We start from the raw sequence: 16,436 nt of genomic DNA, 5'->3' as shown, positions 1-16,436 counted from the left end.
CTTACTTACGTTTTATTTTATAAAGTTTATTGTCTACCATTTAACACAGATCAATAAAGTGAATTTACCAGTGAAGTGAAAGTACCTATAAAAATTAAAGTTTTGGAAATTGCAACGAAGTCAATAATATCCTAAATATATTAGGAGTATTAGTGTTCTGTGATACCTACACTATATAAATGACGCACATATTATTTAGTTTGGGTATCATTTGTAATAGTAGGTGTATGTGTCAATATCTGGCCATATAACCTTAAACCATACGCAAACTGTAAATATATTCATAATAATCCCCATCACCGATGGACCAATCCCGGCGATCATCTGAAAAGAAACGAACTCAAGGTTTTTAGGTGACTTCAGTGAATTTTTTTTGTTTTCCATCTTGCCCCCGAAAAGTGACCTTCATATTCTAAAATTTTATATTTCTGAGGTTTCCCGGAAATCTTCAAGTAGAAAGCTAACTTTTGTATTTTTTTCAAATTTTAGGTTTACCTAGTAGTTTCCAAGAAAAGGGCGGAATAATATATTTTCTTGAATAACTTGGAAACTATGTATTTCAAAATTCCAATATAAATATTTTTAAATCCTCATACTAAGACCTTTCATTTAATGTGTCACATGATGAATTTTGTTTTTTTTTTCAATTTTCTATCTTACCCCCCATAAGTGCCCCCATATTCAAATTTTACGAATTCACGATACATCCCTGTATTTGGGTCACAAGAATTGATATATGTACCAAATTTCAACTGAACTGGTTTAGCACATTCAGAGAAAACAGACGGACATTAAAATGTGCGCGAGTGATATCAAAAGGGTTCCGTTTTTGTACTACGTACGTTAGGACTAAACTAAAAATATATAAACTAAAGTTTTTTACCTACTTGAAGTTGTACTATTAGGCTAATTACCAGTTTTCTTTGCGAAATATGCACATATGACGATATCATGGCGTAGGCTGGCGCGCCGGTGACCAGGTGAAAGGGTATAGACATGGACAGCGTGGCACTCAACATCAGGTAAAACGGGTTAACTTTAGATTTGATACCCTGTAGGTTAGTATATTTTATTATGTAGGTACCTTAATGTCAAGAAATCTAAATTTAAATAGGTACCTACATACCCATGCAATATTAAAATGTACTCATATAATTACTAACCTACATACTATTTGCTATTTTTTACCAGTTTTTTTTTTAAAAGTATTATAAATATTTGGACAATTAATGGCCAACAGTAGGGCACAGGCGCACAGGCCTCTTTATTGGCGTAAACAGTGCTTTATATTAGGGACTAGGGTACAGTAAGGTAAAGGGAAGCTGGTTGTTAAATTAAATATATTATTATATCCATAGAGTCTACGCCATTGGGAATGAGGAGGTCCAATGAGAGGTTATAGGACAGGGGATTTAGAGTTAAGAACTTGTAATATTTTAAGAAAGTACCTACGTTAAAACTAACAACTTCAGACTAAAATTTAAATTTTTTTTTAACGCCATTTTCAAAGCTGTTAATTTAGTGTAGGTACACGTACCTAAAAAATCTCTTGCCACGTTATTGTTAGATGACACTAAAGATAGCGCCTTTTTAGAACTGTCCATTTAGTGTAACTACCTACAAAAACTCACACATTGGCAAGAAACACACACTTCAGCAAAAGATGGCGCCACTTTCAGACCTGTCAATTAAGTGTAACTTACAAATAGGAAACTCAAATCAATAAAAATAGCAGTTCAGCAAAAGATGGCATCACTTTAGACCTGTCATTTTAGTGGAACTACCTACAAAAAGAAACTCGAACATCATACTATCACACTTCATGACTTCACACTAATATTATAAGTAAAGGTGAAAGTTTGTGTGTGTGTAAGTGTGTTAAGTATGCTAGTTCTTCCTTTACCCTGCGGCTACTGAAGCGATTTGGCTGAAATTTAGAATGAAAATAGATTTTACTCTGAATTAACACATTATCATCCCAGAAAAATCCATGGTTCCCGCGGGATTCGTGAAAAACTGATTTCCACGCGGACAAACGAAGTCGCGTCCGCTAGTTATCAATAAATAACACTTCAGCATACGACATGTCAATTTAGTGTAACTATAACAAAAAGAAAACTTACCACATTAGCAATATGTGCCAGCATACAGCGCGCCACTGTAGCGTTACTGGCGAACTCTGTCAATAACTTGCAGAAAACAATAACGACGCAAGCTTGCACAAGCACATGGCAACCAGAGAACAGTGATAGAAACTTCTCGAACTCTTCTGTCATTTTAGTGTCTTCAAGGGAATCGAACGTTATGTTGCTAATTGCTTATAAAGAAAAATGAAAGTTTATTAAATAGGCTTAAGATATAGTTTGGCTACTGAATACTGGAATCGCCAGGTAAAATATAAAAAAAATCTACCAGTGTTTCTTAAAAAAGCGCATAGCTATCTATGTGTGAAAACATTACTACCTAAACCTATATAAAACAACTTGCAAGTATCAAAATGAGTTAATCCAATATTTGCACTATAATTTTGGGAATGCCCTACGAATTATTTTTTTTATGATTACGATTTACGAGAACCGAAACGCGGGTGGAACGGGTGTAGGTAGTAACAAAAAGCCTTACAAATTGTTTAGACATTGATTTATTGGTTTATAATTAAAATGTTGTTGTCAGTAAGTAATCGTTTCTGATTGATAAAAAAATACAAGTTTTAGAACAAGTTACAGGTAACCCAGCTACAAGTTTTAGATTTTTATTTTGGCACAAAAAACCAATCACGTTGTGAATTGTAAACTATTTAGTATACCATTTTTTTCCTTACATGGCAAAAAAGGTAAACAAAGATCCGTCGTCACGACATTCACATATTTCTCACAAACCGTCCGTTTAAACTAAATCATTTATATACACATCACTTCATTTAACGCGCACACCGCGAATTACATAAAAACTGCTTGTAATTAACTATTATATCACATTTATTTCACTAAAAACGAAATCACAACAAGTTTTATTTCTACAGATTAACGAAAATGTTGCGAATTTGACATTTCGTAATGCTAGATTGTCTATGAATTGAAGAGACGGGAAAGATACATGAAATTATAACTTGTCGATAATTATGTACATATTTTTTAATTTTAATAATTGTGTCCTTTGTGGCTTATAAATAAAATAAATGTGTATCTTTATTAACACAGCACCAAAGAATATATTATACTCCATGGAGAAGAAGTAAATCTACATACATGAAAACGTTGGACATAGCAGCGACATTATTTCCGCATACGAATATTTTTTCATAAAGTCAGTGGCAATTTTAAATGGAGATTTTTTATTTTAAAATAGTTGAAGGACCTAATTGAGAAAAAACAAATAATAATTTAAAAAAATATATACAACCGACTTCAAAATATTAACGTACCCACGAAATTAAAAAAGGGAAAAATAATATCATTATATTTTCTGCCAAGCCAGTGTATTCAATCTATTAATTCAAGGTGTACCCTATCGTAAAGATTTTTGTTTCTCAGACATTATTTTTGTCTGTCATGTGTTTTTTTCAGTAACGACCTTAGTCAACATCAGACGGGCTTGGCAGCGACTTCAAAATGATCAATAAGTAGAAAATATAATAATATCTTATATATTATCTTAAAATATAATAATATCTTATATATTATCTTTCCCTTTTTAGTTTCGTGGGTACATTAACATTTTGAAGTCGGTTGTATTTTTTCATAATATTTTTTTTTTATATTTTTAATATACCTAATAAATAAATCAATCCATATGAAATTCAACCTAAAATCCACCCATCTGAAAGTCGGAATTTTCGGTTAGTTATATTATTGTTAGTCATACACTACTCAGCAATCAGTAATAATATAACAACCAAACAACAAATAAATAACAAGACTAACAATTGCAAACGAAACAAATAAGTAATGATGATATGGAACAAACATTGACACGACCTCACTGTGAGCATGGAAGCGACAATGTGGCACTTTTTGCTCGCAGTTAACTCATCCTAAACCGAGCTTAACCGATCGCGGCGCGAGTGCTCCCGAATATTTGTAATTATATAGCACGATCAAAAATTATTAAAAAACCGATAAACCGATTCTTCAACCACTTGCAAAATTTTTAAATTAAGAATAAAGAAAACAATACACAAATACGACTTGAATATTATGATTGCTGGATCAGAAAAATAAATAAAAGATTTGAAATACTAATGGAAAAAAATTTATTACTTTTGTTTCGCAACATGGTGAGATTTTTATTTTTCTGGTATACGTAAATCGTGATAGTCAGAGTTATTAAGATATTATATAAAGAAGTTTGAGAGATAGTGATGTACAAGGGGCCGAAACTTTAGTACAAAGTAAAGGTAATAAATTTAGTAGGTTCTAGAGCTAGAAAAATGTTACGAATTATAATTAGAGACAGACAGTAAGTGTACATTAATTCCAATTATGTTCTATGGTCGAAATTTTCTTAGAAGTCTTATGAACAAAACAAACCCGTGTTGTCACTAAAATCACATATTTCACTTACGTTATACGTAATTTCTAAAGAACAAAGTGTCTAAATCCTTTATTATACGCATACAGTACGAATTACACCAAAAACTACACCGAATTTACGATTTATTCACATTTATTTTCTGAAAAACAAAATCACAACGAGATTAATTTGCACAGCTTAACTACGATTACGGCAATTTGACATTTCGTAACGCTAGATTGTCTATGAAAAGCAAGGATGGGTAAATAACATCGAGCGTTAACTTATCGATAAATGATAATGAATGATTCTTTAATAATTGATATGTTTAGTTTAAAGATGGAAAATTGATATTTTATAATCATTTTATTTTAAAAAATAGTTTTTTAATGAAAATGTTATATAATAAATATGCTCACGTTATTCTATAGCGTAAAAGATATCTTACGAATAGTAGCATTATTCAAACACTGGTATGGATAACATTAAGTTGTAGCTGTGGAGTAATAATTATGAAGAAGGGTAAATGAGTTTTTTTTTCATGAAAACGCCGTGCTCTATAAGTATTTTCGTAATAATTAACTTTTTTTCTGACTATTTTACATATTTCAAAAATATACATGCAGGGCAGAGTCTACAGTTTTAGTTTATTCAAATACGGTTACCTATACTGGGTGTAAGGGGCATGCTAACGAAAACTTAATCCAGTGGTTCAGTACATGATTCTGAGTCTCTCAGCGTTGAAATTTTTTGTCGGTCTTTTCACGATATTGAAATTTTTTTTACAGTTTTTTTTAACTAATTACAGCTTAGAAGTACTTATTTCATCTATCTCAATACGATTTTTAATGAAAATCGTCAAATCAAGATTTTTAACAAAAACTAGCAATGTAAATTTAATTTGCAAAATGCGCGCGATCAGCTGTTTGACAAGAGGTCAAATAGGCAGGTCACGACTAATAGGTATATATACAAAATCACAAACAAACTGCGCGACGTTGTATTGCCGACCGCCGCCGGTGCCGAGGAAAAAAAAATTGCTATCTCTCTCTAACCTAAGCCACGCATATTGAAACTTTAGGTCCTTTCCCTAGACGCTACGCTATTTTTTCTTTAGTTCGTGTTCGGCGGTCTGTTGACAAACAAACCAAAATTCAAAAACTTTTGTGTATGTTTTATGTTCTGTTAGTAGTGATTTTCTGTAACGAATACTCATACAATTGTGTCGTTTGTATTGTGTGTGTTTGTGTGTGTTGACTGAGAAGTCTTGAAATGCTTAGATCAAATAAATTCAGTACTCATGAATATCGTACCTACTACGACGACATAACGTCTCGTAAACGAGAAACAACCTGAAGTAAGTTAGCTACCTGTACCTAGTTAAAAACTTGTAAAGTATAAAAAATAGGTATTAGATAGGTAAGTGTAGCCAGCCGATTTGCTGTCGATGCGTACGTACCTACTCGTACGTACACAGTAGATTGCGGAGCGTTGTTATCGCATTGTTCGCTGTACATTGCGTGCTCAAAATTTTCAAAATCTGAATTTTCTTATTTCCGACGTAATTGGTACCTATTTAAAATATCGTTGTGGAAACTAAATTTAACCTCTTCATGCAGTTTTCGGTATCATGTCCCTTACACCCAGTATGTACGTGGATACGTGCACACTTTTTTGAAGTATAAGCAAATCTTGGACGTTAGTACGTCCCCAAAAGATTAAAGAAAGAGACGGCCGCGTGGCGCAGTGGGTAGTGACCCTGCTTTCTGCATCCACGGCTGTGGGTTCGATTCCCACAACTGGAAAATATTTGTGTGATGAGATTGAGTGTTTTTAAGTGTTTGTGTGTATTTATACATTATATATTTATATGTAGTATATAATTGTATATTAATATTATAATATCAACTATCTTAGTACCCATAACACAAGCTACTCTGTATGCTTACTTTGAGGCTAGATAGTGATGTGTATTGTTTAAGTATATTTATAATAATAATAAAAAAAATATTACCCCATTTCTTAACCACGCGTACCCATAGGCATAAACCGTGCACCGTTCACCGTTTGTGACACGTGATATTTAATTTCTTAAAATGCACACAACCGACAAACGTTACTATACGTTCCCTTTTAAGATAACGTAGTATAGTAACGGATGTTTTAGTTTAGGTATTTCAGTTATAACGATACCTACTTGATATCGTTCCGATGCCCGCCGTTAACTTCTCAACCCTACTGATTGTCTTTGATTCATAGTCGGCCATTATTGTTGTGTAAAAAAGTCATCTAAGTAAATTTCGACCATACATAGTCATTTGGACTAGTGGTGTATAACCAAGGTAAAAAAAGAAAGAAATAATAATCTTTAATTCAATAGAAAAATATTTTTGTCGCTTTTTTGTTTTTCTCAATTGTTTTCTTCAACAATTTAAAAATTAAAAATTTCCATTATAAATTGCCACTGACTTTATTTCAAAAATATTCGTATGCGGAAATAATGTCGCTACTATATCCAACAAAATGAAATGAAATGTTAATGTTTTTTAACTTTTGTAACTTTTGTATCTTTTGTAATTTTTAAAAATGTAAACTGTAAAATTTTTGTAATTTATGTACTTGGAAATAAAGGCTATATTATTATTATTATTATTACTATATCCAACATTTTCATGTATTTCATGATTCACTTCTTCTCCTTGGTGTATATATTCTTAAAATGATATTTAATTTCCTAAAATGCACACAACTGAAAAGTTGGAAAACGAAACGAATATGGAACGTATTCGTTTTTTAAGATGACGTATAGTAACGGATATTTTAGTTTAGTTATTTCAGATATAACGATACCTACTTGATATCGTTACGATGCCCGCGGTTAACTTCTCAACCCTACTGATTGTCTTTGGTTCATAGTCAGCCATTATTGTTGTTTAAAATTGACATCTAAGAAAATTTCAAGTATACCTTCATAATTTTAAAAATGTATATAAACTAATTGACCCGACAAACGTTTTTCTGCCATATAAAAATTCCTATTATAATCGCGATCGGAAGGATTGGGGGAAAGTTGGAAAAAATACTTTGCGACCTATTCTTATTACTACCAAAACTTAATTAAAATCGGATGAGCTGTTACTGATTAGTGCAACCAAAAACACCGTGACACGAGATTTTCAATAGACTCCGGCAAGTAAGTTGAACCAAAAAGAGAGTATTCAGCTAGGTACAATTATAAACTAAAGTGATAAACGTGTGCGAGGTTGCCCAGTACCTATATCATACTTACATATACGGCTGAATTTACTTTTAAATATAGAATCATATATAATCGCAATTTTTAACTTACCAGTTAAAAATACCACACTCCAATCAACATTGTTCCTCACCATGCTCCATGTCAAACAGCCTTTATTGGGATATGTAGGTAAAGGTTCGGTTTTGTCTACAACGTTTTATTAGAAATAGAAATACTTTTTTATTATACCTACCTCATAGTTAATAGTCGATAGTTATTAAATAGGTACCTACATTTAAACATATTGCGCGCCGTGATAGCCCAGTGGATATGACCTCTGCCTCCAATTCCGGAGGGTGTGGGTTCGAATCCGGTCCAGGGCATGCACCTCCAACTTTTCAGTTATGTGCATTTTAAGAAATTAAATATCACGTGTCTCAAACGGTGAAGGAAAAACATCGTGAGGGAACCTGCATACCAGAGAATTTTACTATTTACTACTAGGACTATTAGCCTAACCCCTCTCAATCTGAGAGGAGACTCGAGCTCAGCAGTGAGCCGAATATGGGTTGATGATTACTGATGACTGACATATTTGACAGAACAATTATAATTCATAGTCTATGTAATGTAAAGTGGATAATCATCGTGCAGAAAACGTCCTATTCCGATGTTTATTACATAAAAAAGTCGATGTTTACCGTTTTGTTTTTTAAAGAACTTGAGACACTTTAGGTTTGTTGGTACCATGAATAGTATGAATACACAAATTATATTCGGCACAGATGTATGCACAAAACTGCAAAAAAGATTTTTTATTTAGTTTTTGCGGTAAATATTTGCGGGATAATCAGAAATTATTACTACAGATCGTTTCACGTAGCATAATGCGGGTGACAGTTCGTTTCACTCTTGAAAGTTTGTCGCGATTCACGATAATAGTACGTATTTTGAACGTCGTAAGGCAACTGTCACCATACCCTACATCTGAAAAACACTACATTACTAATCAGCCAGTGTCGTTGCATGAAATTTAATCTGTCAAATGCTGAGATACTACTTACTAAGTAATAAAGACAAAAATACTTTTTAGGATTTCCCCATTTTCAAAATTACCCCAACGCTATAAACAATTTTATACTTGTTACTATAAAATATATATTATATAACTTGGTAACAACACAGTTCAAGCCCTAAATACATTATAAACTAGCTGCGCGGTTTTACCTGCGTGGCTTCCATTCCCGTAGGAATATAGGGATAATATATAACCTATAGCCTTCCTCGATCAATGGGCTATCTAATACTGAAAGAATTTTTCAAATCGTACCAGTAGTTCCTAAGATTAGCGCGTTCAATCAAACAAACAAACAAACTCTTCAGCTTTATAATATTAGTATAGATAGGTTATAAAAATCTAATTACCGTATGGTTTTTAATTTGACTCCGTCAGTATGTGAAGTTGAAGTAAATATCATTGATTGAAGAATCCCAGCCACAAAAACTGTAGCACCTACAACCTAGAAAAAAAAGACAATAAATTTCTTAAATACATATATATAAACTTTAAGGTCGAATTAATTTGTTTCACTGACCTGACCTGAAATGACACTTACCATTTCATTAAATGTAATATTCCCCATCTGTTGATACTGACCCGTGAGCAAAACTGAGATAAATTGCTCTTCATCATTGGTTAAGCTAGCTTGCAGAGCTGTGTAGTTACGTACCCTGGAATGTAACTTAGTTGAACCTGACTATAATCAAAAAAATCCACTAATAAATATCAAAAAAAATGCAAGTATCAAACTGATTTATTCCAATATTTGCACTATAATTTTGGGTACGCCCTCCAATTTTTTTATTTTGCCTTGCGATTTCAGTCTCTAGGTTCACTTGCCAAACTTACTAAATCTTTTGAGTCTGTATTTACTGATTAATGCTAACATTGGTTATCTAGAGAGAGCCACATTATAAGTAGATAGGTGCCTATAGGGCCCTTAGTCCTTACTGACTACCAAAACACTACAAACTACCATAAACTGCTTGGTGCTTCTACACATTCAACAACGCAATTTCTCATTATTTTCATATTATTTTGTCCTGATTTAACTTTACCGATTCCATCTTTTTAGATGGAATTGATTTAATTTATAATTAAATTTTTCACTCCAAACGTACTCCAAACATAGCAAAGAGTATAATAAGTATATAACATAGTCACTTTTGTGACTATGTGAGGAGGCGAAGGAAATTCGCTTAGCTCTTACAGCTAATCGTATTTATCGTAGCGTAGCGATGCGTCAAGGCTCCAATTTTGGGGCACATAAAACGGCTTATGAATCCTGCGAATAGTTATAAATCTATGTAATCTAATCTATTATAGTTATTAACCTTAACATCCCCAAAAAGTAAAAGTTCAGCCACAAATATAGAAATATCTCCATTACGATTACACCAGGTAGAGCCAACAGGAAGTAGAGAGGTGATTCTAGTTTTGGTCCGCTTGGAAACACTCTGTAAGAATTTGTTTTAAATGAAACCTTATGGCTCAAAAGCTCAACGGTAAAGGCTGGACTCACACCGAGTATTATCATATATATCCTAAATATTCATCACTATCAACCCATATTCAGCTCACTGCTGAGCTCGAGTCTCCTCTCAGAATGAGAGGGATTAGGCCAAGTCTACCACGCCGACCCAATGCGGATAGGCAAACTTCACACGCAGAGAATTAAGAATATTCTCTGGTATCCGGAATCGAATGCAGATTTCATATCCATTGGGCTATCACGGCTCTATTAATCTTATTGAAAATATAATAATATGGCTTATATTAAAAATTAAATTGTTTTAGGGAAATATACGGATATCTGGTACCTAAAGAAGTACTTAAATTTTGTGCACGTCTATTTAATTAAACACGTCAGTAGTAGTTAGAAAGATCAATAAAATGACGTCCTAAATACAGAAGTTTGCCACGGAAAAAATATATTGATAGAAAATTTCGGAATATCCCCATTTTCTGGTATAAGTATCCCTTTTTCGTAATCACCCCATAGCAACCTTGGACACTGACCCATTTTAGATATACAATTTATATCTCTGTTGTAAGCTAAGGCTTAACAAACTGCGAAAGCGAAGTCGTTAATTAATAGACAAAGTAGGTATGTAGGTAGGTATTAAATAACTTACGCTGCGCAATAATTGATGAAGAGTTGATTCGTCTCGCTACCAATAAAAGTTGCCATTCCACCTAAAATTAATTTAAAAAATATACGTAAATACGCAATAGAGTGCAATCAAGTAATAATCAATCATAATAACTTTCATTTTTTTCCTTAATACCTATTGTTGATGAATATGCAATGCCAATGAAGTAAAATACGGTAAAATCCGAAGGTCTTGGAATACTGAAAAACGTTTACTTGGAAATAATTTCAATATTATAATAATTAAAAGTAATATAATCATGTACTTAAATATTAAGCGGCCTGTAAGTTGAACTGTGCACATGTGTGGCCGCTCAGAGATTGCGTTTTTGACAGGTCGTGATCGAATGGGCGATGTAACTTCGAATTGACTTACAAGGTTATTGAACTGCGCTATTTCAGCAAGATTATGCCAGCTGTTTGTCTTTGTAGTAATGAGACAAATAAACGAGGCAAATGTAATTGAATAATTATGTTTGTTCCATTCGACCACGATCTGTCAGAAACGCAAACTCTGAGCGGCCGGATTTTAGTTACGTATCGTAAGAGGTGCCACGAGTACCTAGCCATAACAACACGTTGACGCTATTACAATCGCGCACGAAACTTTCAATTACTTGAAGTATCGGTAAGAAGTAACATCTTTAATGTATCAGGCAACCACGAAACGAACCACGTATCTGACACTTTTGTTTATAATTGTACATGCGCAGACAACACTGTCATTTTGGTTCACCTTAATTGCCGGGGTCTATAACTAGGAAAAAGTTGCTGTTTTCTTACTGTTTCTCGCTGTCGTCACTTGAGTAAGCAGAGGTTTTACCGATCAATTGGTAGGTTTCTAAAATGCCCATCTGAAAAATCCAATATCAGTAAAATTACCTACAGATATATCAGTAAAATTACATTATAAAGTTTTTAGTCATTTACTCTAGGAATGAGTTTGGCTTCTGAAAGTAGAGACGGAAATCGCTGATTAAAAAAAAAATTAAAAACACATATGTGTGAAAGTATCAAACTGAGTTATTTCAATATTTACACTATAATTTTGTGCAAGCCTATCGATTTTTTTTTAATTTTCATTAGCTAAACTCTTAGATAACACAGGTGTATTGGTATTATTGGCACATGGGTATATTTTGGTTCCTCTCTAACATATTTCACATGACTGCACGCGACGACCAGAGAGACAGTTCTGATGCAGAACTTGAAGGTATAATTATGTGCTCTCCTGGTTGACTGAGATATTTCTTTAAAAAAAAAATAACTAATTTTTTTTTGACTGGGAACTCGAACTCTACACCGATTAACCGTAGTTGAATTATTAAACCACGGCATTTCGTGGTGCGTGGAATTCTGGGACTTGCTTCTCTGGATTAATAAAAGACTTACAGATTCTACAGGGTGGTACAGGGTACAAGAGAGCCACGTGTCCACAGATTAATACTAGAGATACTACGTACAGCTCGTGGAGATTTTTTTTTTTTTTTTTATTACTTACAAGTTAGCCCTTGACTACAATCTCACCTGATGGTAAGTGATGATGCAGTCTAAGGTGGAAGCGGACTAACTTGTTAGGAGGAGGATGAAAATCCACACCCCTTTCGGTTTCTACACGACATCGTACCGGAACGCTAAATCGCTTGGCGGTACGTCTTTGCCGGTAGGGTGGTAACTAGCCACGGCCGAAGCCTCCCACCAGCCAAAACAACCCATAATATTCGGATTACTTTGACACCTGGCTCGTATAAATGTTTGTACTGTGTTTGTATGGATGTGTTTGGTATTCAAGTCTCAATTATTATATAGAATTAAGAATATATTATTTATAGGTATACAACTCACGGGACCAATGAAAGAATGATGTATGCACTTAGCCTAAACAACAGCTAAACTTTAAACTTTAAAGTCCTGGAATTTTAACGATATCCTGGAATGGTTGGAAAAAGGATTGAATATTTAACGAACTTTTTCTAGTTCTTTCAAAATAGCCTTAACCAATGGCATCATGAGTCCACACGCCATGCAGCTACTGAACCATAGCGATAGAACCGTAGTTGTAATAAATAATAGAAAGCTTAATCTGTAAATAAACAATTAACTGTTAAAATCGGTTTAAAGAGCGGTTATTTCTCCATTTTTAGACATCTGTACACAAAAGCTAAGCTGGGCTGTGATTGCCCAGGGTGAGTGGATATGACGTCTGCTTTTGATTCGGAGGGCGCAGGTTCAAATCAGATCTGGGGCATGCACCTTCAACTTTTCAGTTATTTTACATTTTAAGAAATGAAATATCACACTGCCTTAAACTGTGAAGGAAAGCATCGTGAGGAAATCTGCATACCTGACAACCTACCTACCTACATTGACTTTCTTAGTAGCTAATACTCTACGTGTGTGAAGTCTGCCAAACCACAATGGATTAGCGTGGAGTATCAGCCTAACTCCTTTTATTATGGAGTATCAGCCTAACCCCTCTTATTATGGATCCATCGAAACCGTTTACCGAAGAGTCGAAATGAAAAAAAATACAAGATATAAATCTATAGGTTCTAACAATTTATTATAGATGAAGAATTTGTTTGTTTGAATGCGTTAATCTAAGGAACTTGAAGAATTGAAAAATTACGTCAATGTCAGTTTGTTGTAGGGCAGGGTAGGCGAACCAATGGCACGCGTGCCATTGATGGCACGCGACACAATATTTTGGGCACGTCGCCGATCATAAAACATGTGTAAAGTAGGTATTTGACATAAATTATTTGTCATCTAACCTGCAGCAACAGAAGTCACACTAATTTTACAATAATTTAATTTATGCGTGTAATAAAAGCATTCCAAAATGTACCTCTTTTGTTTACTTTATTTCATAAAGAGTTTTGATAGTATTTATTATTGTTATTCTCCAAATAATCAGAAAGTCAAAATTATTTGATGGCACGCCAATGACCCCATCAAACATTTTTTAGAAAAAATGGCACGTTGATGCATAAAGGTTCGCCTACCCTGTTGTAGGGGGTAATCTCTGGATTTACTGAACCGATTTAAAAAAATAATAATTAAACTAGTAGAAAGACACATTATTTGTGAGTGTCCACTGTCCACGCCTGTCCAGTGAGTGGAACCACGCTGGAGTATCTGCGAGGCTTATGTTATAAACCATACTGAACCGAACAGTACCGACCTGAACAGTAAACTCATCCAGGTTTCAGATAGATCAGTAGGTAGAAATATTGGAGAAGCAATAAAAGAGACCTTGGTTAAATATCTAACACCAGCGTTTATGGCGCTAAAATGTAAATGCCAAAATTATGATGACGTCAGAAGTAACCTTTTCAGTCTGATACATCGACTTAGATAACAGCTTGTTCTGATGTAACACAACTATATACTATCTTAATGGTTGTTTTTTTTTATATTATGTAAAAATAATAGTTAGCGAGTATAGACAAACTCGCGGCTTTATTATTTTTTAAAAAAGCTACTTCACTTCATAAGGTATTAGAAGTCAGCGTAAATATTTTTCATTGTTTAATCTATAATGTAACAAAATATAAAATAACAAAATATAAATAATTGTTATGTGATGGTGATAAGCGAATTCGTTATATTTAAAGGTAAAACCTTTAACGGCTAAAAAAATTGCAACTTGAATGTTTAACAATTTGCTTGCAACTAAAATATTTTCGTTAAAATTATTTTTGGTAGCACCATTCCACAATTATTGAATTTCGAGCTTTATATCGAATAGAATATTATAATAGTTTTACTATACTGATGCACCGCGTAGTTCCCGTTCCCGGGATACGGAGGTAAAACATATTGATAAAAGAAGTTTCGAAATCGGTTCAGTCATTATTTCATCATCATCAACCCATATTCGGCTCACCACCGAGCCAATAGTCCACCACGCTGGCCCAATGCGGATTAGCAGACTTTACACACGCAAAGAATTAAGAAAATTGTCTGGTATGCAGGTTTCCTCACGATGTTATTCCACCACCGTTTGAGACACGTGATATTTAATTTCTTAAAATGCACACAACTGAAAAGTTGGAAGTGCATGCCCCGGATCGGATTTAAGCCCACACCCTCCGGATTCAGAGGCAGAGGTCATATCCACTGGGCTATCACGGCTCTAATGTATATAATATGTTAGGTGTATGCTTTTTTTATATATCCATATCTTTTGAATATGTCCAATTCCCCTCCAACTAGTCGGGAAAGACTGTGCTAGGAGTGGCTACGACAATAGACCAACGGGGCGGGGATTGAACCACCACCCCTCGGTGATGAGTCCGACCGCTCTTACCGTTGAGCTATTGAGGCTTGTTGTATGTATGTTGATGACATACAATACATACAACAAGCAACTAAAATGTTTATGACAGTTATATTTACCTGAAATGTGAACATCCGAATATGATCAGTATTTTCAACGCTATTCGTTTGTGAATATTGCTATGTTCAACAGCCAGAATAACCGCCATCACACTGAAGCAATCGATCACCGAATTGCTTATTTTAATCTGAATAATGGAAACTGTTTAAATATCTACGAGTTGTTAAGCTAAGCGTGTTGTCTTTTTAATACACTCTATATTAGCTTCACTTGTAACTATGTATGTAAGAAAATCTTGGAATCTTAACTTGATCCACTTCCCGGTCTTCGATTAGGATGAAATTTTGCACACGCTCTATGTTCTGATGACAATACATGCTAGCTACTTGCTGTTTGAAATCCACCCCATGATAAGGATATCAAATGAAAGGGTTTGCTATCAGAAGTACGAAAAAAATTGCCACGTGAATTAAATCCAATATGGTGGATGTTCAAGATGGAGGACAGGCTATTTGAAATGCATCCCCATATGGGTATCAAATGAAAGGGTTTGCTGTTAAGAATACGAAAAAACTCCATTCGTAATTTTTAGTGCGTGCTAAAAGCGTTTTTTTTAGTTTATTAAACTATTTTTATTGAGAAAATCCTGAAAAGCGCGCTACCGCCACGCTCATGGCCGTCCCCAGGCAGCCATTTCCAGCCTCTATAGCGCAGTTGGCAGTTGGTGGTGCTGAGGCTAATGGCAGCAGAGATCCTGGGTTTGATTCTTAGTTCGGTTCAGTTTAGGGCTCTAATTTGTTTCAATTGGCTCAGTAGAGCTATTCTGTAACAATGTCGCAAGTGCGAGTTTTGAATTCACCTACTCTCTTTATCTTACACAATACTATAGACAGAGATCGATAGATACGAGTTCGAAGCTCACATATCATCTCACACATCGCTCACAGAATAAAAAAAAAGCTTCTGTATCAACCAAAAGTAGGTATTTATGCCAGTGCAGTTGTTAATAAATTTTGATATACCTACTGTATTGATCAATCTCAAGTTAAACGCCCCCATTATAGTAAACATCACTATTGGAAGTATTGAAGTGACGCCGGGTTTCAAAAAATTTCCTATATAAAATGCTGAT

The 16,436-nt window shown here is 34.2% G+C and overlaps 1 protein-coding gene across 1 annotated transcript; it reads right to left on the bottom strand.

Annotated features, from left to right (window-relative positions):
• Positions 1 to 129: 129 nt before the first annotated feature.
• Positions 130 to 15,452, bottom strand: LOC112045896 (protein I'm not dead yet-like). The gene is made up of 13 exons (XM_052882917.1): positions 15,364 to 15,452; positions 12,931 to 13,045; positions 11,746 to 11,816; positions 11,099 to 11,163; positions 10,946 to 11,006; positions 10,151 to 10,267; positions 9,367 to 9,481; positions 9,176 to 9,270; positions 8,452 to 8,549; positions 7,862 to 7,957; positions 2,124 to 2,317; positions 915 to 1,052; positions 130 to 324 (listed from the first exon to the last, which is right to left on the bottom strand). The coding sequence occupies exons 1-13, from the start codon at positions 15,450 to 15,452 to the stop codon at positions 208 to 210; spliced, it is 1,371 nt and encodes a 456-aa protein (XP_052738877.1). The 3' UTR covers positions 130 to 207.
• Between the last annotated feature and the right edge of the window lie 984 nt (positions 15,453 to 16,436).

This window comes from Bicyclus anynana, chromosome 8 (assembly GCF_947172395.1).
Source record: "Bicyclus anynana chromosome 8, ilBicAnyn1.1, whole genome shotgun sequence".
NCBI lineage: Eukaryota > Metazoa > Arthropoda > Insecta > Lepidoptera > Nymphalidae > Bicyclus > Bicyclus anynana.
This window is presented reverse-complemented; position numbering and strand designations above follow the sequence as displayed.